Here is a 26,493-nt window from a genome sequence, read left to right on the forward strand (position 1 = left end):
TTCTGTCTCTTAGTACTCCCTCCAATAACTTACCTACTACCAACATTAAATTTACCGGCCTATAATTTCCCAGATTACTTTTCGATCCTTTTTTACACAACGGAACAACATGAGCCACTCTCCAATCCTCCTGCACCTCACCTGTAGACAGCGACATTTTAAATATTTCTGCCAGGGCCCCTGCAATTTCAACACTAGTCTCCTTCATGGTCCGAGGGAACACCCTGTCAGGTCCCGGGGATTTATCCACTTTAATTTTCCTCAAGCCAGCAAGCACCTCCTCCTTTTCAACCTGTACAGTTTCCATGATCTCACTACTTGTTTCCCTTAATTCCATAGACTTCATGCCAGTTTCCTTAGTAAATACAGACGCAAAAAACCTATTTAAGATCTCCCCCATTTCCTTTGGTTCTGCACATAGCCGACCACTCTGATCTTCAAGAGGACCAATTTTATCTCTTACAATCCTTTTGCTCTTAATATACCTGTAAAAGCTCTTTGGATTATCCTTCACTTTGACTGCCAAGGCAACTTTATGTCTTCTTTTAGCCCTCCTGATTTCTTTCTTAAGTATTTTCTTGCACTTCTTATACTCCTCAAGCAAAATATCTTGGAATAACTGGCAAAATATTCTGCTATTTAATAGATGAGCTTTAATTCTGTTGATAGCAGATATTACAAGAACCATGCTTGACAAAAATTCACTGTCTGTGAAATATTGATGAAATCTTGTTCCTAATTGGAATACTTTCATCCTCAATATACATTTTGAGCTCGTGGTAGATTGATTCTCCATTGTCTTGCACAGTTGACTCATCCAGTTGCATAATTGATTCTCAATGTCTTCATTTGTTTTGTCAATACAACGAGCTACAGAGTTATGACTCAGAGGAATTGATTTTAAAATACTGGTATCCATTTTGAGAACAGTGGTGAAGACTTCTTATACAATCGGTATTATTAATCTTTCACCAATTGTATAAGATTTTCCACACTTTGTTATCATTTTAGAATGTTAAAAGAATCAGCAGCACTGGGGCTCCACAGGGGTCTGTCTTGTCTCCCTTCCTCTTCACCATTTACACCTCGGACTTCAACTACTGCACAGAGTCTTGTCATCTTCAGAAGTTTTATGATGACTCTGCTATAGTTGGATGCATCAGCAAGGGAGATGAGGCTGAGTACAGGGCTATTTTAGGAAACTTTGTCACATGGTGTGAGCAGAATTATCTGCAGCTTAATGTGAAAAAGACTAAGGAGCTGGTGGTAGACCTGAGGAGAGCTAAGGTACTGGTGACCCCTGTTTCCATGCAGGGGGTCAGTGTGGACATGGTGGAGGATTACAAATACCTGGGGATACGAATTGACAGTAAACTGGACTGGTCAAAGAACACTGAGGCTGTCTACAAGAAGGGTCAGGGCCGTCTCTATTTCCTGAGGAGACTGAGGTCCTTTGACATCTGCTGGACGATGCTGAGGATGTTCTACGAGTCTGTGGTGGCCAGTGCGATTATGTTTGCTGTTGTGTGCTGGGGCAGCAGGCTGAGGGTAGCAGACACCAACAGAATCAACAAACTCATTCGTAAGGCCAGTGATGTTGTGGGGATGGAACTGGACTCTCTGACGGTGGTGTCTGAAAAGAGGATGCTGTCCAAGTTGCATGCCATCTTGGACAATATCTCCTATCCACTACATAATGTACTGGTTGGGCACAGGAGTACATTCAGCCAGAGACTCATTCCACCGAGATGCAGCACAGAGCGTCATAGGAAGTCATTCCTGCCTGTGGCCATCAAACTTTACAACTCCTCCCTTGGAGGGTCAGACACCCTGAGCCAATAGGCTGGTCCTGGACTTATTTCCAGGCATAATTTACATATTACTATTTAACTATTTATGGTTTTATTACTATTTAATTATTTATGGTGCAACTGTAACTAAAACCAATTTCCCCCGGGATCAATAAAGTATGACTATGACTATGAGATTGCTAACAAGATCATTTTTAGCTTTCTTGGCAAATGACTCAAGTGTCAATGCTTCTCAAATGCTTCCTTCATCTTCTGGAGCTGAGTAACCACTGTGACCTATGTCCAGGCAAGATGGGTATCAGAAACCCTGGACAACGTAGCTACCTGGGCCAGGATGACCTTCAAGAACAGGAAATCCAGATGCATGATGATCAAAAAGGGCAAGTTTACTAGCAAGTTCAGTTTTCAATTACAGAAAGAAGTAATTCCACAGGGGAAATTGGTTTAATGCAGCAATGACGGACAGTGCCAATATCACTGACAATGTAAAGCAGACTGAAGAGTGGCTGAAGAACATCAACAAAACCAGGCACCCTGGTAAATTTAAAACGTGGTTGTACCAACATGATCTTCTACCAAGGCTGCTCTGGCTTTTCATGGCATACGAGTTCCCCATGACCACTGTAGAAGGCATCGACAGGAAAGTCAATAAGCACTTGCGGGGGTGGCTGTGGATTTCCCCAAGTTTTTCTTCAGTGGGGCTCTACATAAAATCAGGCCAACTACACCCCTCTTGTCATCGGTAGGAGAGGAGTTCCAGGTGGCAAAGTGTAGAGTTATGTAAACACTGAGGGGCTGTGATGACAAGCTTGTAATCTAAGCAGAAGTCACAACAGGATTGGACCGAAAGTGGGCTGCCAACTCAGCCATAGACCAGACAGTGAGCTCTCTGCAATTGGGAAGCATCATTGGCAACCCATGCCTGGGATGGCAAGGCCTCAGCTCAACACACTTCCAACATCGGGGGAGTGTATGTGCTAGGGATAGGTGTGAAATAGTCCAGGCAGAGGTATGGATCCATGAAGATGAAAGGTGGTTATTGAAGGCATTGGAGTTTGGGTCACATGGCTTCTAGACAAAATGGGATCTTCTCAAGCGCAAGATCACTTAAGCAGAACTTTGGAGACTGGAATCCTTCCTCATTTTTTTCTTCCTGCAGTCTGTGTATGACACTTTCCTTACACCGTCACAGCTACACACATGGGGGCTGAGAGAGGACCCTAACTTCAAGCTTTGTGGTCAGCGGGGTTCACTGGCATGCATACTGTCAGGATGCAAAACAGCTTTAACACAAGGATGGTATAGGTTGTGCCACAACAAAGTCCTGCTGTCCCTTGCTGTGACACACTGGAGCGGGAGAGGTGTAAAGGAAACCAGCTGGCAGAGAGGCAAACAGGACAGTCATTTTCATAAAGGAGAGGGTCACACCAGTCAGATCAAAGAGGCCCAAGTCCAATCTGCTACAAACTTCCAGATCGTGGGAGATGAGGGTCGATGTGGGGAGGAAGCTGCAGTTCCCAGAGGTGGTGCAAACCACACTTCAAGCAGACATCGTATTGTGGTCTACCAAAGACAGGAAAATCATCCTGGTGGAACTCACAGTACCATGGGAGAAAGGATCCGAGGAGGCTCAGCAGAGGAAGGCCCTGAAGTACAGTACCAGTCCTTAGTCCAGGAGTGCAGGGACACAGGGTGGCAGGCGTGACTATTCCCTCTGGAGGGATCCCAGCAAGGTCAACATGCAAGTAGCTCTCTGTACTGGGCCTTGGTGAAAGGAGCAAGAATCACCCGGCTCACAGGATGGGAAAGGAAGCAGAAAGAGCTTCTTGCTGGATATGGAGGAGGTGAGTATTGAGCTGGAATTCATGAGCGGATGGACTCCATTGCTGACCCGCCAACTGGACAGTTAGTGGTTAAGGGTTGAAACACTTTATGAAGGTTGGGCACCACCTGACAACATCTACTCCTGACTAAAGGCTACGATTACCTCATCAGGTAACTAGAGAGCACTACGTTGTATGATGCAAGTAATACCAGAAGTAGCCTTTTCAGGGTGTCTTTTACAGAAGTGTTCCTGTAATCTTGATGGTTTCATGGCTTCATTAGACAGTACAGTGTTACAAATAAGACACATGGGGCGTCACTGATCTGACAGGAATGGAATAAAACCATACTCCAGGTATGTAACATTGTATTGACACACTGTCTGTAGTTTCTGTTTCTTAGCAGGATTAGAATTCAGGACATCACCGCCTTCAGACCCAGAGATTGTGCCGTACGTATTTATCCATCATTAATGGGGCTAAATTAAAATAAAAAAACACAAACTGGGAATGCCTATTGGATGTTGCTGACGGCAGCGAGTTAACACGGGTGGAAAAATGGTAATGGCATGCAAAGAAACAGCGAGGCTATTACAACAGTGAAAATCATGTTAACAAAGATTCAGATTGGAATCTGAATGTTAACCAAGAAAGAGCTGGTGTTCAGCAAGCTATCCTTATACTATTCCAGTTAGAGCAATTGACCAATCACATAGGTTCTCAAAATTATAGTGCCAAAGTTAGGGTGCCACTTACCATTCCCCCCACGCACAATCTTGAACACCCCCCACGCCCCCCTTAGGACACGTAGCTGCCACCCCCCCCCCCCAACCCCTTGGGAATCACTATTCAAGAAGATTCAGTTGTTTGGTATTCAAGATGAGGTGGTAAATTTGATTTGACATTGGCTTTGTGGGAGAAGCCAGAGGGTGTTGGTAGATGGTTGCCTCTCTGACTGGAGGCCTGTGACTGGTGGAGTGCCACAGGGATTGGTGCTGGGTCCATTGTTTGTCATCTAGATCAATGATCTGGATGTGAATGTGGTTAACTGGATTAGCAAATTTGCAGGTGACACCAAGATTGGGGTACAGTGGACAGCGAGGAAGACTATCACAGTTTACAGCAGGATATGCATCAGCTGGAAAAATGGGCTGAAAAATGGTAGGTGAATTTAATGCAGACAAGTGCGAGGTGTTACACTTAGGTAGGACCAACCAGGGTAGGTCTTACACAGTGAATGGTAAGGCACTAGGAAGTGTGATAGAACAAAGGGATCCAGGAGTAAAGCTCCATAATTCCTTGAAAGTGGTATCATAGGTGATAGGGTTGTAAAGAAAGGGTTTTGGCACATTGGCCTTCATAAACCAAGGCATTAGGCACAGGAGATGGGATGCTATGTGGAAGTTATACAAGAGATTGGTGAGAGCTAATTTGGAGTGTTGAGTTCAATATTGGTCACCTACCTTCAGGAAAGATGTAAATAAGGTTTAAAAATTGCAGAGAAAATTTACAAGGATGTTGCCAGGACTGGAGGACCTGAGTTGTAAGGAAAGATTGAATAAGTTGGAACTTTATTCCTTGGAACGTAGAAGTTTGAGGGGAGATTTGATAGAGGTATACAAAATTATGAGGGGTATAGATAGGATAAATGCAAGCAGGTTTTTTCCATTTAAGTTGGGTGGGACTGCAACCAAGGGTGAAAGGTGAAATATTAAAGAGAAGCATGAGGGGAAACTTCTTCACTCAGAGGGTAGTGGGAATGTGGAATGGGCTGCCAATGCAAGTAGTCAGGTCGATGGGACTACTAAGTTTAAATGATTCAGCACAGACTAGATGGGCCAAAAGGCCTGTTGCTGTGCTATACTTTTCTATGTCTCTACCAAAAGAATCAAGTTTCCTGGAGGTTTTGTTGCTTGACCAACTGTCATCAAAATTCAAAGTAAATTTCTTACCAATGTACACATACAGTATGCCACCATATATTTCCCTCCGATACAGCAATATTTCAGCACTAACAATTAACAATTCAGCAGTCTTGCCCTTGGGTCCTCAGTCTTGTTCTCCAGTGACTGGACATTTGCTAACAAGATACTTGGTAGAGGTAGTTTCATGCCTCAGCATTTTAGCCTGACTTGGAGACCTGCTGTCCTCCCTCTCTTATGACCATGGCGTTATAACTTCATCCTCTTAAAGATGCTATACCTGCATTGTTTGAGAGTTAAGTCCGTCGAGTCCTTCTGAAGATCATGAAACCACTAGTTTGTTTAGATGATTCAAACGTACGTTACTTAAAGATAAATTACAGGCTACAGATTGCAGTGAGTGTAATTCAGAAGAAGTATATTTAGAAGTTTTATAAGCTGCCTGCAACACGTCGCCGTAGTTCACCAGCATCATCTTGCCATCATCCAGCACTATCTCACCATCAACTGCCTTGTCAGCTGCATTTCTTAAGATCTCCAGGTTGTTATAATTTATAAGTAAGACTGCTCAAAGCAAAAGTATTTAAAAACACTCATTTCTTTCAATATTTTTATTGTGTGAGTTATTGGTAGTAGTTGGAAATTAACCCGACTTTTAGTTGGAGGGTATCTTCACACAACTAGAAATTTTGAAAACATTGCAAAGAAAAAAATTGTGTTATTTTCCGTACTATCTGATTATATTAACTATTGGAACTGGTCAAGAAAGAGAATTTTTTAAAAATAATTAGAAATAATAGTTTTGAAACAGGGTAAAGTATCATGTAAGTCTGTCATTGAAACAATAGTATTTTACCTTTTCACTATAAGGAATGCGACCTCTTATATTAGCCATTGGAGTATGTATTCATAAACATACCTTGTGACTATTAATAGTATGTTATTTTGCCTTCTGAAATTTAGCTCTATAGAGCAGTATTTTCAATTACATACAGTATATGCTTTATTCTAACAGTCAAATCATTACTCCTCTTAATCACAGTTTGTGAAACCTGTCTCTTTCTGTAAACAGGCCATTCACAGAGGAAGTATATCGTCAAAAGGAAAAGACACTGAAGGACAACTGATCAGCTAGACATTTATCAAGCAGACATCTTCTTGTACAGCCATTGGACTGCTTGTTTTAATTCAATTTGGAATTGTGCAGTAACTTTTCTGAAAGAGTTCTTGTATTTAGTAGCTATTAATTATGTGAATCTTTACAAACTATGTCCCTTTATAGTTCCATAGCTGGTTATGAAAATGGTTTTTCAGCCTATTCTTCAGAAGAGATCTAAAAGATTCCTTATAACTTAAAATGAGAAAGTAATGGTGGGAATTTCATGTTCACAATGGAAAAACACAACATTATTCAGTATGATGTCATTGTAAATGCAAATGTAGAACAAACTATCCAGCATTGGCCTACAAAGACATGAACGAGATATTAATCCAAATTTATCAAATTATGTTATTTGTATTCACTAAAGAACTTTAAAGTAGGTCATTTGGTATTGTTAAGACTGATAATATCGTACAGACAACTTTTCCTTCTATGCCAATCATGTCATATTAATTTCTGAATGTGGTGCTGAATTCATACCTGCTAATATAATAAATTTCTGTTTTTTTTTTACAGTTTATTTCTCAGCAGGGAAATTGTAGTAAAAATTATCAAACTGAATTTGTCATTTCAATGAATCCAAAACCAGTGTTGCAGGGGATGGTAATGTGAATCATGACTGATTGCAGTATAATATTGTAAGATTAATTCACATAAACTTGTTACTTTGTTCAACAGAACAATAGAAAATATCAGACATCTGGCATTGTTAATCTTTTATTTGTAATTTCCTGAATTGTTAATGCTAGAATATTGTGTAAGTATGTTGAGTGTAAAACTAATTCAAAAAGCAAAAGTTTAATCAACAAAAGCAAATTATAAACAGTATTGCATTAAATGTATACTAAATTGTATTTCATGGATAAAATATATTGCATTGCATATAGTGTTCCAAAGTCATAGATATGTCTCACAGACTGAAAACTTAGCAGTTCAAATCTTGCTGAGGTAATCTCTCCTGTGTTGGGAATAGGAATGTGACTTCCAAGTCTCTAAACAAAGGGAGAAAAAAAATTGCTAAAAGTTCCTACTCCTGATTACTCTCAGGATGTATCTGATGGAATCAGCTAGAATGATGTCAGCAAGGACTTCTGTTCAGTAATTCCAGTAGTTTTAAAGGCCATACTTGTTGGTCATAGTTTTACTTGCCTTAGTCTTTGGTGTATGTCTGTAAGTACTTAGAGCTAATATGATGCCTTCTCTCTAGAAATATACAAAATCAGTTCAAAACATCATGCAGCAAAGTTTTTTTTCAATGGATAAATAAAATTGTTTGAAAGCATCATTTCTATTTGGTCCAGGTTATTAATACAGGAGGCTAGATGATCTTGCTTTAGCTGTCAAAGATGTCATAAAGAAATATTTCACAAACCATTTTGCAGGACACTAATGCAGATATTGCTCACAAGTTTATCAATTACTTGTATTGCAAGTTCAAAGCAGATCAAAAATTAGAATTGAAAAAAAGTTTCAGATCTTTGTCCACTGCCATCATATTGTAAAGTATGAACAAGCAAAAATTACCATGACATGAATGATGGAAATTTCACCTTAACCCAGTCTCTGTAAAATTACTTAGAAAGCACACTTGAGCCTGCCATTGACTCACAAATAGAGACTGTTCTTTTTGTAATGGGATATGCATTTTTCTAATTCTTAGTTTGAAATGAGAAAGTAATATGTTTTTATTTGCCTTATCGGTTTTAATGTTTATGGTTTATTCTTTTGAACAGTATATCACATTTTTGTTATTTTTAACTTTTGGTGAAATGTACAATTAAGCATTGGATTCCATTCCTTGTAGCTCAATTTTCTGTGTTCCAGCTCCACTGGTAGAATAAAATTGCAAAAGACTAACTGGATGTCGAAAGATGGAATTACATTTGTTATGTGGTTAATTCTGTAATTATTGAACAAAATTACTTTAAAAATGTATAATTATTTGCTTTAAATGAAGTTTGAATATGCAATTTAGTATCAGTTTTAGTAATGACTTTTAAAGCTTACAAAGATTATATACTGTGAGTATATCTATATATAGTAGTCCTGTGAAATTCATTCATTGTTTCAGCATGGAGAAATCTAAGTTCATAGAAAAAGTGATGCAAAATTGGCTCAAAGCCAGAATATTCTGACTGAATTAGATTATGGGTGTTTGTACCTTTATTCCATTTGCCTACTTTGGTTTCATAATCCTCAAAATCATTTGGTTTCAGTTTTGAGGATTTCACCTTCAATAGGTTTATCTGTGGTATTACACTTCCTTCATGTCTAGTCTCCAACTAGAGTCTATAGTCTTATTATTTATATCCTCTTTAAACACCTTGTGCAATCTGTCATTTAAGTTCAATCATTTTATCTCTGGCATCTTTCTGATGGATCTGTACCACAACCAATGAAGATCAGTAGATATTTCCTGATGTCTAGTTTCCAAAACCAAACACATTTCTCCATGAATAATTTATCTAGCATTTTATCTTCCATCCCCATGTACACCAGGAATAAACAACAATATACACTGATTTTTATTTTTTACAGCTATTCACTAGTTTTTTTCCTCAATATATCTTCAGGGCTTCCTAAATTTCCCTGATCATACACAATTCATTATCATTTAGAAAACACTCTAATTTGCCTTTAAGAAAATGCCTATTATCTATCAGAAGTAAGCTATAATTGCCAAAATGCAAAGAATATAGTAGATTTATGACATTACCTTGTAGATTTTAAGCAGATGAATGGCAAAAGGAAAATCCGGCAGAAAATGCACTGTAGGCTACTGGATTCTGTAGTTGCAGTGCTGTCAGGGTGAAAGCCTATGCCATTGACCTTTACAAAGATGAAACTGGAATCACTCTTACTTGGATACTTGAAGGTTTCTGCAAATGATAAAAAAATTATAGTGCTTTCATTAAGAACAATTTCTACAATGTTTTGCTGACAACTGACTGTCCTCATTAATCAAAGCAAGTCCTTTAATGTCCCTTCAAAAATGTCATCTTCAGTAATAAAGTAAATTTAATGGAAGTTACAAACTCCAGACAAATGGCAAAATGAGAGTCAGTGATGCAGAAGATCTGAGCCTCCTGATATGATCTGGTAACAACAGGTAAATTAAACTAAGATTTGTATAATGTGAGCAGAGGCAAGGATTAGCGAATAAATTATTTATTTTAACAGCCGTGTCTGTACCCAAGGAATTTCCTTTTATAACGATGTCTATTCTGACCACAGGCTTTTGTTAATTTTTTAGTTAATCCTTGCCTGTAGTGGCAGCTACTTGTTAGCAATTATGATACTGTATGCCATAGAGCAGCACCAGCTCAGGATAAAAGAAACAAAGAGTGGGGCAGTAATTAAGATTGAAAGAAACCATTTTCTTCCCTCTCCTCGGTCCAGAAGTATATGACAAAACATCTTGAGTTACAAATCAAGGGGGTGAGAGGGAATGTTACAGAGTAGTCAATGAATTGTGGAGTATTGTGGCATAACAAATAGGCCCTTGGGGTCAACTTATCCATTCAGATCAAGTTACCTATCTAAGCAGATTACATGTGCCTGCATTTGGCCCATAATCTGTAACGGGAATGAAGAGAAGAGTAATAGGATTAATGGGAATGTTCCCTCTTGCACCATGTGAGCTCCTTCTGTTAGATGCAAGATTTCTGGGTCAGTCAGATAAGTTATCCAGTGGAATGTTCTTCACCAAAGAGGCATGAGGCGAGTTTCACCAGTTGCAGGAGGACATGCAGTTTTCATGTAATTTTTTTCTGAAAAGCAGCAGTAACAGACAAATAATCCCAGCCTTGGCAACACTCACAGCATGCTGGAGGAACTCAGCAGGTTGGGCAGCATCGGTGGAAAAGATCGGTCGACGTTTCGGGCCGGAACCCTATGTCAGGACCCCAGCATCTGCAGATTATTTTGTGTTTATAATCCCAGCCTTGACTGTTCCAACAGTCAACAGGGAACCCAGCATAAACCCTTGTAGCACATCACTGGTCATAAGCCTCCAATCTGGATAATAGCTCTCCACTAACAATTTATGACTCCTATGACCAAGCCAATTTTATATCTGATTGGCTAGTTCAGCCTGGATCCCATGTGAACTACCTTTCAAACTAGTCTACTATGAGGGATCTTGCCAAGATCCTTGCTAAAGTCCATGTAGGCAACATCTACCATCCTGTGCTCATCAATCCTCTTGCTCATCTCTTCAGAATACTCAAATTCATAAGGCAAAATTTCCCACACTCAACCATGCTGAATACCTCTAATTAGTTCCAGCCTTTCCAAATTCCACTGATGTTAGGCTCACTAGCCTGTAATCCTTTTGCTTGTCCTTTCAGTGTCCGTTAAAGAAAGGCACAAAATTAGCCATCGTTCTGTCTTCCGGTACTTTGCCTATTGAAGTAAAATTCTCTGCCAGGACCCCAGCAATTTTTTCCCTACATTCTCACAAGCTCCTAGTATAAACTTGATCAGGCCTGGGAGATTTTTTTTACGCACTGAAGACTGCCAGCAACTCCTCTCTTGTAATGTGATGTTATCTCAAAGCATCACTATCAGAACATACAGCAGTACAGTACAGGAACAGGCCCTCAGCCCAGAATGTTCTGCCGAATCACATAAATTAGTAATCAAATGGCTAACTAAACTAATATCTTATAAAAACTAATCTCTTACAGAGGGTCTCTTCCCTGAATTCATTAGTTTCTAAAACCTACTCTGTTGTAAGTACAGAAGAAATACTCATTTAAGATATCATTTACTCCCCTTGCTCCCACATATCGACCACCACGTTAATCCTTAAGGGGACCTACCCTTCCTGAGTTACTCCTTTGTTCTTAATATACATACAGAATCTCTAAAGATCCTCCTTTACCTTGTCTGCCAAAGCTATTTCATGTCCTCTTTTTCTCCCTCCTGATTTATCTCTATAAGTATCTGATTTATTATCACTGACTTAAAACTCATGAAGTGTGTTGTTTTGCAACAGCAGTACAGTGCAAAGCATACTAAATTACAAAATTAAATAATACAGGAAAAAGAGAAATTAATAGTGTTCATGTACTCATGAATTGTTGAGAAAAGTGATGGCAAAGGCAAAGAAGCTGTTCCTAAATTGTTGAGTGAGCAGCTCCTTGTCAGTGGTAGTGATGATAAGAGGGCATGTACTGGATTGTGTGAATGTCAACTTCTAGATGCACTGCCTCTGGAAAATGTCCTCAGTGGAGGGGAGGATTGTGCCATTGTGGAGGTGGATGTGTCTATAACCCTCTGCAGCCTCTTGCGATTCTGTGCATTGGAGTCTGCAGACCAAACTGTGACACAATCAGTCAGATTGCTCTCCACGGTACATCAATAGATACTTGCAAGAGTCTTTGGTAACATACCCAATCTCCTCAAACTCTTGATGAAGTAGAGTTGCTGGCATCCTTTGTTCGTGATTGCATCAATGTGTTTGGCCAAGGATAGATCATCTGTAACATTGATGCCCAGGAATTTGAAGCTGCTCACCCTTTCTTCCACCCGCCTTCTCACCATATCCTTTGATGCCCTGATCGATCAGGAAACTATCAACTTACACCTTAAATATATCTACGGACTTGGCCTCCACCACAGTCTGTGGTAGAGCATTCCAGAGATTTGCTAGTCTCTGGCTCAAAAAAAATTCCTTTTTACCTCCGTTCTAAAGGGTCACTCCTCAATTTTGAGGCTGTGGCCTTTAGTTCTGGATAACTCTACCATAGGAAACATCCTCCCCACATCCAGCCTAACTATCCTTTCAACATTCGGTAGGTTTCAATGAGATCCCTTCCCCGCCCCCCCCCCCCCCCACTCTTCTAAATTCCAATGAGTACAGGCCCAAAGCTGCCAAATGCTCCTCATATATTAACCCCTTCATTCTGAGAATTATCGTCATGAACCTCCTCTGGACTCTCTCCAATGACAACACATCCTTTCAGAGATATTGGGCCCAAAACTGTTAACAACACACCAAGTACGGCCTGACTAGTATCTTAGCATCCTTGCTTTTATATTTTATTCCCCATGAAATAAATACCAACATTGTATTTGCCTTCTTTACCACAGACTCAAACAGTAAATTAACCTTCTGGGAGTCTTACACGAGGACTCCTAAGTCCCTATAAACCTCTAATGTTTGAACCTTCTCCCTATTTAGATAATAGTCCACACTATTGTTCCTTTTACCAAAATGCGTCATCATACATTTCCCAACACTGTATTCCATCTGCCACTTTATTTCCAATCTGTCTAAGTCCTGCTTGCAATCGCATTGCTTCCTCAGCACTACCTACCCCTCCACTTATCTCTGCAAACTTTGCTACAAAGCTACTAATTCCATTATTCAAATCATTGACAAATAATGTGAAAAGTAACGGTCCCAGTACTGACCCCTGAGGAACACCATGAGTCACTAGCGGCCAACTAGAAAAGGCCCCTTTTATTCCCACTTGCTGCCTCCTGCCAGTCAGCCATTCTGCAATCCATGCCAGTATCTTTCCTGTAACGCCATTCGATTTTATCTTGTTAAGCTGCATCATGCGTGGCCCCTTATCAAGTGCTTTCTGAAAATCCAAGTATATGACATCCACTGCCTCTCCTTTGTCCACCCTGCTTGTTACTTCCTCAAAGAACTCTAACAGATTTGTCAGGCAAGATTTCCCATTACAGAAGCCATGCTGACTTTGACTTATTTTATCATTAGTCTCCAAGTATCTCGAAACCTTAACCTCATCCTTAATAATAGAATCCAATACTGTCCCAACCACTGAGGTTAGGCTAACTGGCCTATAATTCCCTTATTTTGCCTTCCTCCCTTTTTAAAGAGAGGAGCACCATTTACAGTCTTCCAGTCCTCTGGGAACATGCCAGAATTAAGTGATTCTTGAATGATCATGACCAATAAATCCGTTATCTCTTCAGCAACCTCCCTCGGGACTCTGGGGTGTAGTCCATCTGGTCCAGGTGACTTATCCACCCTATGACCTTTCAGTTTACCTAGCACTTTTGCCTTCGTAATAGCAATGTCACTCACTGACAATCACAGACCTCTGGTACCCTGCTAGTGCCTTCCACAGTGAAGACAGATGCAAAGTACGCATTAAGTTCATCTGCCATTTCTTTGTTCACCCATTACTACCTCACCAGCATCATTTTCCACTGGTTCAATATCAACTCTCACCTCCCTTTTACTCTTTATATTACTGAAAAATCTTTTGGTATCCTGCTTTATATTATTGGCTAGTCAGCCCTCATATTTCATCTTTTCCCTTCTCATAGCTTTTTTAGTTGCCTTTTGTTGGATTTTAAAAACTTCCCAATCATCCAACTTCCCACTCAATTTTGCTACATTATATGCCCTTTCCTTGGCTTTTATGCAGTCCTTAATTTTTTTTATCAACCACAGTTTCCTTCTCCTGCAATTTGGGAACTTCTTCCTCTGTGGGACACACCTATCCTGTGCCTTGTGAACTATTCCTAGAAACTTCAGCCATCTCTGCACTGCCGTCATCCACGCCAGTATCCTCCTCCAATCCACCTGGGCAAACTCCTCTCTCATGCCTCTGTAATTCCCTTTATTCCATTGCAATACTGGTACATGTGACTTGTGCTTCTGCCTCTCAAACTGTAGTATGAATTCAATCATATTATGATCACTGCCTCCTAAGGGTTCCTTTACATTAAGCTCCCTAATAAGATCTGGGTTATTACACAACCACCAATCTAAGAAAGCCTTTCCCCAAATAGGCTCAAGCACAAGCTGCTTTAAAAAGCTATCTTGTAGGCATTCAACAAATTCCCTCTCTTGCGATCCAACACCAACCTGATTTTCCCAATCCCCTTGCATATTGAAGTCCCTCATTACAATTGTGACATTACCCATATTACGTGCTTTTTTCATCTCCCTTTGCAGTCTCAACCACACATCTTGGCTACTATTTGGAGGCCTATATATGATTCCCATTATGTTTTTTTTTAACCTTTGCAGTTTCTTAACTCCATCCACAAAGAATTCACATTCTCTGACCCTATGTCACCTCTTTCTAAAGACGTAATTCCGTCTCTTACCAACAGAGCCACACCACTGCCTATGTCATCCTGTCTGTCCTTTCAATATAGAGTATATCCTTTGATGTTAAGCTCCCAACAATGGCCTTCTTTCAGCCTCAACTCAGTGATGCCCACAATGTCATACCGACCAATCTCTAATGGCTCCATGAGTTTGTCCACTTTATTCTGAATGCTGCACGCATTTAAATACAACACTTTTAGTCCTGTACTCTTCGCTCTTTTGAATTTTGTCAGGGATACAATTTAACTCTTTCTCTGTCTGCATTTGTACCCAGTCATTGGCTTGTCCTTCCTTACATTCATATTAAACCCATCAGCTACTTGTAAACCCGCTGGCTCATCCTCAGCTCTATCACACTGGTCCCATGCCCCTGCCACATTAGTTTAAACCACTCCCAACAGCTCTAGTAAACCTTCCTGCAAAAATGTTGGTCCCCCTCAGATTCAAGTACAACCTGTCCTTTTTGTACAGGTCCCACCTGCCCCAGAAGAGTTCCCAATTATTCAGAAATCTGAATCCCTGCCCTCTGCTCCAATTCTATAGCCACTCATTTACCTGCCACCTTATTCTATTCCAATCGTCACTGTTGCACAGCACAGGCATCAATCCCTTTGAGGTCCTGCTTCTCAGCTTCCTTCCTATCTCCCTGTATTCTTTTTTTAGGACTTCCTCCCTTTCTCTTCCTGTGTCATTGTTACCAATATGTACCACGACCTCTGCTGCTCACCTCTCTTTTCAGGATATTGTGGAACGCGTCCAGAAACATCATGGATCCTGGCACCTGGGAGGCAAACTGCCATCTGTGTTTCCTTTTTGTATCCACAAAATCACCTGTCTGTCCCCCTGACTATCGAGTCCCCTATTACTGCTGCCATCCTTTTCAGTTCCCTGCCCTTCTGAGTCACTGGACCAGAGTCAGTGCCAGAGGCACAGCCACTGTTACTTCCCCCAACAGTACTCAAAATGGAGTGCTTATTGTTGAGGGATTGGCCACAGGGAAGTTCTCCACTATCTGACATTCTCCCTTTCCCCTCCTGACAGTCACCCATTTATCTGTCTCCTGTAGCCTTGGGGTGTCAGTGGCAGAAAGGTCAACGTTCTCCTATGTTTTCCCTTCCTGAAGTCTAAAATCAATTCCTTAGTCTTGTTGAAGCTACCGTGCCTTTAAAAAGTATTCACCCTGACTGGAAAGTTTTATGTTTTGAACATGTGAATTTAATTTGGCTTTTCTGACATTGATCAACAGAAAAAGACTCTTCTGTGTCAAAGAGAAAACAGATCTCTACAAATTGGTTTAATTTAGTTACAAATATAAAACACAAAATGATTGCAAACACAAAAAGTATTTACCCCCTTCAATTCAGTATTTAGTAAATCTATCTTTGAAAGCAATTACAGCCTTGAGTCTATGTGGATAGGTCTCTATCGGCTTTGTACATCTGGGCACTGCAACTTTTCCCCATTCTTCATTACAAAACTGCTCAAGCTCTGTCAGGTGCATGGGGATCATGAGTGAACAGCCCTTTTCAAGTCCAGCCACAAATTCTCAATTGGATTGAGGTCTGGACTCTGACTTGGCCTCTCTAGGACATTAACTTTGTTGTTTTTGAAGCCATTCCTGGGTAGCTTTGGGTTATGGTTGGGGTCATTGTCTTGTTGGAAAACAGATCTCCCAAGATGCAGTTCTCTAGCAGACTGCATCAGGTTTTCCTCCAGGATTTCCCCATATTTTGCTGCAATAATTTTACCCTCTACCTTCACAAGCCTTCCAGGGCCTGCTGCAGTGAAGCATCCCCAGAGAATGATGCAGCCACCACCATGTTTTATGGTAGGGGTGGTGTGTTTTTGATGATGTATGGTGTTTGGCTTATGCCAAACATAGCATTTAGTCTGATGGCCTTAAGGCTCAATTTTGGTTTCATCAGACCATAAAATCTTCATCCAGCTGACTTCAGAGTCTTCCATGTACCCTCTGACAAACTATGGTCAAGATTTCATGTGAGTTGTTTGCAACAGTGACTTTCTCTTTGCCAATCTCCCATAAAGCTGTGACTAGTGAAGCACCCTGGCAACAGTCGTATGCCCAGTCTCTCCCATCTCAGCCACAGAAGCTCGTAACCCTTTCAGAGTTGTCATCCGTCTCTTGGTAGCCTCCCTCACGAGTCCCCTTCTTGTATGGTCACTCAGTTTTTGAGGATGACCTGCTTTAGGCAGATTTACAACTGTGCCATATTCTTTCCATTTCTTGATGATTGACTTAACTGTACTCTAAGGTACCGTATATTCAGTGACTTGAGAAGTATCTTGTATCCATCTCCTGACTTGTGCTTTTCAATAAACTTTTCACAGATTTGCTTGGTGAGTTCTTTTGTCTTCACGGTGTAGTTTTTGCCAGGTTACTGACTCACCAGCAGTTGGATCTTCCAGATACAGGTGTATTTTTACTGCAATCAATTGAAACACCGTGACTGCACACAATGATCTCCATTTAACTACTTATGTGATTTCTAAAATTAATTGGCTGCACCAGTGATGATTTGGTGTGCCATATTAAAGGGGGTGAATACTTAATGCAATCAATTATTTTGTGTTTTATATTTGTAATTAATTTAGATCAGTTTGTAGAGATCTGTTACACTTTGATACAAAAGAGTCTTATTCTGTCGATCAATGTAAAAAAAAGGTCAGATTAAATCCACTGTGATTCAGTGTTGTAAAACAAAATTTCCAAGGGGGGTGAATATCTTTTGTAGGCACTGTAAGTGCGAGGTTTTTGATGTGACACTATTCAAACAGCCGATCTATCTCACTCCTGTGAACTTCCTAAATTTCTTATACTCCTCTAGGGATTCACTCTCAGCTGCCTATAACTGACATCTGCACCTTCTTTTCCCAACTGAGAGCCTCAATTTCTCCCAAAAGTAGGATTTTCATGACCCTGTGTGCCTTGGTCCGTGTACATATTGGCCCTAATTCTCCCTAACCCCTTTTTTGAAAACCTCCTACTTGCCAAATATCCCTTCACAAGCTGATAGCCTCTCCCAATTAAATTTTGCAAGTTCCTGCCTAATGCCATTAAACTTAGCCTTGCTCTAGCTTAGGACTTTAACTTGTGCGCCAGTCCTGTCTTTACCATGATTATATTAAATCTAAGCAAATAATGGTCACTGGACCCATAATGCATCCCCACTGACTTATCAGCTACTTTCCCAAAGCTCATCTCCCTATATTAGATTGTGTTTTTGGGAGTTGCTATTGGAGTAGCCTGGACAAAGACTTGCTGTGCCTTCTGTAGATGGTGCACACTGCTGCCACTGGGCACCAGTGCTGGAGGGAATGAATGCTTAGGATGGTCGATCGAGTGTGGCGAGAATGTTAATTGCCAAAATATTAGCTAGTGCTGAACTGGGCAAACATTGTTTACAGTTCACATCTAGCGACAGTCTCAAGACACAAAGGGATTACTTAGATGTATGCAGGAAAAGAGCAGATATTGGAAGTGGGGGAACTTTGTTTGATCTATGTGTAAGGTAATCTTAATATGAATGATAGAATCTGGGGAAAATTGATGGGTACATCGGTAGAGAAGGTTGCAGGGAAAATTTAGTGGGGGAATGAGATAGTTGAGTGACTTAGCATTGACCTAATGTGCCGAATGATGTCCTTCATCATAGTTAGGAAACATCTTCTCTAAGACAATTCAATTATTGTGTCTGGAAGTGAGGAAACACTTAAAACTAAAGGACTGATTTGGAGGATTCACACAGAAATACCAACCAAAGACTTACAGAGGAAGTAGGATTGGGGTTCGGATCACTGTCTCTTTCTCTCATAAGACAAGGAGCTTGATCTATATTTGTTCTCTTCCCTCCAGCAATTTTTCTCAAATATGATTATCTAAACAGACAGTTATAAAAGTAGTGTTGTGGCCGTATATGTGAAGGAAGATGAGCAAAAATATGAACAGATAATTCATTTCAATGAATTGATGGCTTCTAGATAAGAATATAGAAATTAGTGGGAGACAGCACATCAAAAATAACATCCTGTTGTGAACAAATTTATTTAGTTTATGATTGAGGTGAAATAGATTTCTTCTGGAGGAAACGCGGAATAAATACTGCCATAAATTGGAACATCAATTTATCAGTCACTGGTGTTGGAAATCTCTGAAGAAGTCATGTATTCAATGAAACAGGTCATCAGATACACCATGATAAAATCACATTCACAGCATTGCTCGTGCTTTCTTTCAAATGCCTTGAAAATGTCAATGGCTATTTCAGAGATCTGCTGCAAAGACAATTGCTTCAGGTTTGAACAGAAGAGCATCACAAATTCATTTCTTGCTAAGATGGTTTTATGCCCAGCAAGAGCAGCAATTTGCCTGGCATCACACGTAGTTTCTTTCAAATTATAAGTATTTCTTTCTGATACTGCTGTTTAAAGTATCTAGTTATAATCCCAATATTATTAGCTTGTTGCTGATAGTAAAACCTTCACCGGTATCAGTTTCACAGTGAAGATAAAGCAGTAGTTGAAATGTGAGTCCTTGAAGTTGATCAATGCTCTCACCCTGTCACCTTGTCATCCCAAAAAAAAATCATCCATAACTTCTTTGTATGATAGGATTTCATTAACTCACACTACAGCTTTTATAAAGCAATGGTCATCACCGTTATTTTGATGAGAGCCACATCAATCCATTAAGCAGTTGAAATATATTCCTTCAGCAATGATATATTTTGTTTGCAATGTACTGTAAGTGTTAAACTTGATTTTAAAAATCCATGGGACCAGGACATGTAGTCTGCCCTTGAGGACATTATGGGTCTTGGGAGGCCAGGAATGAAGTCTTTCTGGCAACTTTCCAAAGGATTCAGATAGTGAAAGTACATGCTGATCTATCCGTGAATTTACTGGTTAAGCAACACACATTTTTATAAAAGCACTTTCTCCAAGTACGTAATGAAAAGATAGCATCTGGGATCAATTTAGTTCTGGGTTAGTGGGTAAGTGCTTTATATTGAAGTTTATTTGGTACAATTTCAAGTTTTGATTTCATAATAAGGCTGTGGCAAAAGGAGTGCACAATTGTATAGGAAGAGAGTTCAGCAGATATTGGAAATGCAAGCACTTTACTAGATCAGTGTATAAGGTCAACCTATTCTACGCCAAGGTCAAGAGTTGCTTTATATAAGGTCCAAAAGGTGGAAGCATTTTGCGTACTATTGCAAACCCATTTTGCATCATGAGTAGCACAAAATCACACATTATTTAAACTATTGTTAATTATAAACACCATGTGCAAATCACAAGGATTTTGTAATCACTGTGAATTCAGATACCTTAGTTAACATTGAATTTTCTGTGCAAATATATATGGCATCTGTATGGGATCTGATATTATCCGGTGAGGTACATTTAAATTGGTTTTAACTAGAAGTCTAATTATACTCTGAATAATAACTTCAAATCTTAGCTATTCAAATAAAAATAATTTCCCATGATCTCTATCTCCAAAGCTTGTTGGCTAGAAAATGGATTTATAGCATGGATTTTAATTATACAATGAAATAAAGAACAAATGAATGTCTGGTATTGCAGGAGACTATTTCTTTTAAGATTGTATTTAAAATATGTGAGGGAAGTGATTGTGGCAGTTGATTTTTTTAAACGGAATTTAGAAATGAATAAATGTTACTAATATTACTTAATCAGTAGTGAGTCATCAAAGTGGTCATCGCAATGAAAAAGTCACTAATCCAATAAAATAAGGCTTTGTGGCTTTGGAACAGTAAATTAAATGAAAATCCATGCACTACAAGGTTATGGAGGCCTTGTACCATATAAATCATAAATACCAAGAAGCCGTATTTCATGAGCTCTAATGCTTTATTACAGATTGTTCCCCATTTCCTTGAATAATCAGGAATTTGGACAAAGGCAGTGTTTGTACATCTCATTCCCAGGAAGAACTAACGTAGGACATGTATGGCTCCAGAGAGGCCCAAGCTAAATTCATCACAACTGCCAACACCTCACTGGGCAGCAGTCAAAGTAGGGTGTCAGTCCTTAGTCACACTTCCAATGGAACCACACACTCCGTGGCTTCCATGGAGGAAGAGAAATGATGAAAGGGAGGGAGAGAGGGAAAGGAAGATTCCAGATATTCTGAAGGAAATTTAAAGTGCTGTGAATGAGATACGTTCAGGATGATGGTCCGTGCAGGGAAAGGACTGTGATGGGGGGAGCTGGGACATCAGCAACCCACTATGGGAAGAGCCCAGCACGAGGTGGCTCTAGTAGTCTCCAGGACTGCAAGCCTTCACACAATGGAGCAATCTCAAAAGCAATTTTATGACTTTCAACAATGAGTTGGCTGCTATTGATACTTGCTCTCTCATATCAACATACATCTAGTCACACAGACACACACACAAATTCTTATAAAGACATAAGGTGTTAATTAAATGCATATATTAGACCATAAGATATAGGAGCAGAAGTAGGTCATTCAGCCCATCGAGTCTGCTCCACCATTCAATCATGGGCTGATCCAATTCTTCCAGTCATCACCACTCCCCTGCCTTCTCCCCATACTTTTTGATGCCCTGGATAATCAAGAACCTATCTATCTCTGTCTTAAATGCACCCAATGACTTGACCTCCAGAACCGCTCATGGCAACAAATTCCACAGATTTTCCACCCTCTGATGAAAGTAATTTCTCCGCACCTCTGTTCTAAATGGATGTCCTTCAGTCCTGAAGTTGTACCTGAAGATATTCCATTCACATCCTGCAGCTTCTGCTACACCAACACATTCTCACCCCAACACTGGCATTCTGCCTTTGCCTCCCTACTCAGGGTCAAGTTTCCAATGGTACAATAATGAAAAAGTTTTGCAATGTCCTTTAATTTTGTTTTTACACTCGAGTAGTAAGGGTTGGTAGACCACGGACATTGCTGGAGAAGATTATGAAGTTACAAGTTGCTTATTGTGGACACGTTACGTGGGGAGATAACATCTTGTCGGACTTGCTATATGGGAAGGCGGAAGGAAAGAAAGGAAGAGGAAGGCAAAGAACAACATGGCTGGATAACATCAAGGATTGGACCAAGCTGGACTAGACTAGGGATGTTGTGGACAAGTGTCAGAACAGAGCGGCGTGGAGGGAAATCATCCGCCAGCTGGAAATTCCAGATGCAACCTAATGACGACAAGCAAGGGTTGTGAACTACAGCAGCAGGACTAGAGGTGGTAGGGTCGAGGACAAGAAAGAAAGATACAGGTTTCCCCCGCTATCCGAAGGTACAGAGTTCCTATGAAACAGTTCGTAAGCTGGAATGTCGTAAAGCGAAGAAGCAATTACCATTTATTTATATGGGAAAATTTTGTGAGCGTTCGCAGACCCAGAAATAACCTACCAAGTCATGCCAAGTAACACATAAAACCTAAAATAACAGTAACATATAGTAAAAGCAGGAATGATATGATGAATACACAACCTATATAAAGTAGAGCAACATACATCAAAGTTGCTGGTGAACACAGCAGGCCAAGCAGCATCTATAGGAAGAGGTGCAGTCGACGTTTCTGACGAAGGGTCTCGGCCTGAAACGTCGACTGTGCCTCTTCCTATAGATGCTGCTTGGCCTGCTGCGTTCACCAGCAACTTTGATGTATGTTGCTTGAATTTCCAGCATCTGCAGAATTCCTGTTGTTTGCTATATAAAGTAGAAATACTTTTCCACAATCATTGCCAGCACTGTTCTCCGAAGCGAAAATCTCATGCAAGCGCTGTTGGCAAAAACACTCTCTCTAGTAACCTTTCAGCTATGAAGCTGCCAAATCATACCAAATAACACATAAAAATACACAGTCTATATAAAGTAGAAATAATGTATGTACAGTGTAGTATCACTTACCGGAATTGGGACAGCGCCGAGCACACTGATGGTGGTGTGTTAGACTGAGTCGTCGCAGGCTGGGGTGTTGCAGTGGCCCCCACCCTCCGGGCAGCGACCCAATACCGATCTGCGAAGCATGCAGGGGTACAGCGGTAGCTGGGAGGCACACAGCACATCTTTAAGAAAAAAGCCAAAATAAACATGCTAATTAATTAGGTGCCGCCCGACACATAATTAATTAGCATGTTTATTTCGGCTTTTTTCTTAAAGATGTACTGGATGCCTCCCGGCTACCGCTGCATTCTCCGCAAATCGGTATCTGTCCGCGGCCTGGGGGTTGGGGTGGTGGGACACTGGGGTGTCATCTTGCCATCGTCTGTTTCCATTAGAGCAGGCAGCTCACCTTCTCCTATGACTGCCCACCTCGATATCAAAGGTCGAGGTTCGTCATCTGCTGTGGCTGATGTGGAAAGCTTGCTTGACTGCTGAGCCTCGCGCATTTTTCTATCATACAGTTCTTTGTAAGCACTCAAACCATCCTGAAAATATCCCCTAAACCTATGTACCCTTTCAAAATTAAAGTCGTACTTTATCATTGCAGCGAAAATCTCTCGCAGTTGCTTCACGTTCATTTCACTACTGCATTCGGTTTCGATTATTATCCTTTCCTCTTCCAATTGCATCAGTTCATTTATCAGTTCTTGGTCATGGGATGACAAAACCTCTTCAACATCATCTTCGTCAACTTCCACAAGCCAGACTCATGTTGTCCTTACTTCGTTCACCACGATTGAAAAGCTTAATTATGTCTAGTGTTACGCTAAGTGTAACACCCTTACGAGCTCTTTCAGGCTTTTCCAATACCTTAGAACTCATCTAGCTTACGGCTGCTCATAGGCACGTGTTTAAGCAATGCTGGTGAGAATGCCGTTCTGAATCCGGGGGAGAGCGGCTGCTCGGGGCGCGCGGCGCACTGCCTTTTATCACTCGCTGTTTTTTCGCGCGCTGATTTTTTATCGTGTGCTGATTTTTCTCGTAACAGTGAAAACACCTTCTGTTAGCGAAAACAGGGAACTAATGTAGGTCTTTTGTAACAGTGTGGTTTCGTAAGGTGAACGTTCAAATAGCGGGAGACACCTGTAATATGAAAGTAAGACTGAAAGGAAGGATTGAAATGGGCAGGCTAAGATACATAGTGGGAGTGGTGTGCTGAAGTGTGTTTATTTCAATGCCAGGAGTGTTATGATGAAGTGGATGAACTCAGAACCTGCATCAGTACATGGAATTGTGGCATTGATGCTATTACAGAGACCTAGTTGCATCAGGAGTGGAAGTTCAACATTCCTAAGTTTTGTGCAGATGTGATAGACAGCAGGGATAAAAAGGTGCAGGGTTTTCACTGCTGATATGGGAGAATGGCACAACAGTATTCAGAAGTAGCAGGATGTGAATGGAATATCTTCAGGGCACAACTTCAGGAATGAAAGACGTCTATTTAGAACAGAGATGCAGAGATGGAACGCAGAAATAAGAAAGGTACAATTAGGCTGATGGGATTGTATTACAAGCCTCACAAAACTCATCACGAGGTGACAGAACAGATATATGGACAGATTATGAAAAGGTGCAGGAACAACAGAGCACCTTCCCCAGTATTATCTGGAACTTCCTTAATATAAGAGGCTTATAAGAGGCAGGATTTCTTCAGAGGAGCCAAGCGAAATTCTTGAAAGAGTACATGGAGAGTTCAACTTGAGGAATAATCACACTAGATCTGGTTTGGGGAAACGATCCAGGTCAGGTTACAGACCAGATTGTGGGTGCACATATTGGGAATAGTGGCCACAAATTGTTACGTTTTAAGATAGTTATGAGTTAAGATAACAGTGGATCTTGTATTAAACTGGGGAAAGAGCAAATTGCCACAGGATAAGACAGGAGCCAAAAGGTGTTGACCAGGGGGAAAACTACAGTCAGATATGTGCACATTTGACATGTGGAAGTTGTTTAAAGACCAGCTGACTGGAGTTCAGTATTGAGTATTCCATCACAGAATAAGAACAAAGTTAGTCAGGTAAGAGAAGTTTGGATGGTCCTAAGTTTATTCAGGAAGGAATAGGAAGCATTCCCTTTCTCCTATGGTTCACTCTCCTTTCTTTTCAGATTCTTTCGTCCCTAACCCTTGACTTTCCCGCTCACCTGGCTTCACCTATCACCTTCTACCTAGCCTCCTTCCCCTTCTCCCATCTTTTTATTCTGGCATCTTCCCCCTTCTTTCTCAGTCCTGAAGAAGGATCTTGGCGCAAAACATGGACTGTCTATGGACTTCCATGGATACTGCCTGACCTGCTGAGTTCCTCCAGCGTTTTGTGTGTGTTGCTTTGGATTTCCAGCATCTGCTGAATCTCTTGTGTTTGTGATTGATATCTGTAGATGTATATCCAATACTGCAAAAAAAAATCAGGCATGCTAACAGGCAGTGCTTCTGAAAGTGTCACTCCTGCTTTGTAGTGGGCATGACTTAACATGAGTGAGTTTGGATTTCAGAGTACCAGGACAAAAATGCTATGTAATTCAGTTTCTGAGCAATATTTTATTGAGTTAGCTGTTTGCTACATTAAGGATACACATATTTATTATGTATATGTGTTTTATAGCTTATGCAATAACACAAGAGTAAAAAAGATGTTTGTGCATTCATAAGAGATGTATTTCACAAGGGGATTTAGAAACAAAGGATATTCAGTCTCTTTGTATTGTTCTGCCATTCATTTAGATCATGGGAAGGCCCCTATCCCAATTTCACTCACCAGCTTTGACTTCATATCTGATAAACTTGGTTGAACAAAAGTCTAGCAATCTCAAATCTTAAATGATCAATTGTGTGAGAATCCATTGCTTCTTGTGGAGAGAGAGTGCCAACATTTGTCTGGGCTTGTTTTCTAACTGCTCTCCTAATCAGCTTGTTTCCTACCATAAGGTCATCACCTCGAGCTTCTTACTTCATCCTCCCTTCTCCACTCACCTACCTTCTCCCTCAACTGGCTTCACCTATCACCTTCCCCTCTCCCCATCTTCTTATTTTGGTTTCTTTCCCCTTACTTTCCACGCCTGATGAAGGGACTCGGCCCGAAACATCGATTCTTAATTCCTTTCAATAGATGCTCTCTGACCTGCTAAGTTCCTCCAGTGTTTTGTGAGTGTTACTCTGAATAACCTCTTACACTAGTTCTCCTCAACAAGACAAGCTTCCTATCTATCCCAAAATTCCTCTCAAAATCTTCCATGTTCCATATTCCAGGGAAGACTGGCATCTTTTCTCTCCGTAAATTAAAACCTAAAGACCTGGCAATGTTTTGAAGAATCCGCACTGTACACCTTACAAAGCCTGTATTTCCTTTCTAAACTCAGTGTGAAAAGTTTCTTCAGATGTATTTCCTAGATATGGTCTACAGTTGTAATGATATTTCCCTCTATATTCCATCCCTCTAACTCTAAAACCTACTATTACCCCTTTTTATCTATCTTTTAATCTTCTTGCATCCCTAACTTCCCTTGGAGCTCCATTGCACCAATTGCTCACAATTTACAAAAATTGTCCAACAGTTGTCATAACAACTTCCCTTCATCTGCCTCCTCACTTACTGTATATCTCTTTGTAATTTTATTTCCCCAAGCATGCTTTCTCTTGTGATGCTAACCTTCCTGTAACAAGCAAACTCACATGTATATTCTCAATATTATTATTAAGTCACTAACGAT

The 26,493-nt window shown here is 40.5% G+C and overlaps 1 protein-coding gene across 1 annotated transcript in view; it reads left to right on the forward strand.

The window, feature by feature from the left end:
* pemt (phosphatidylethanolamine N-methyltransferase) overlaps window positions 1–8,644 on the forward strand; it is a 134,630-nt gene extending 125,986 nt beyond the window's left edge. Inside the window, exon 7 of the mRNA XM_063058836.1 lies at window positions 6,629–8,644. Coding sequence (XP_062914906.1) covers window positions 6,629–6,683 — 55 coding nt within the window. The 3' untranslated portion in view covers window positions 6,684–8,644. The remainder of the gene's footprint in view (window positions 1–6,628) is intronic.
* Window positions 8,645–26,493: the final 17,849 nt, after the last annotated feature.

This window comes from Mobula hypostoma, chromosome 9, assembly GCF_963921235.1.
Source record: "Mobula hypostoma chromosome 9, sMobHyp1.1, whole genome shotgun sequence".
NCBI classification, from domain to species: Eukaryota; Metazoa; Chordata; class Chondrichthyes; order Myliobatiformes; family Myliobatidae; genus Mobula; species Mobula hypostoma.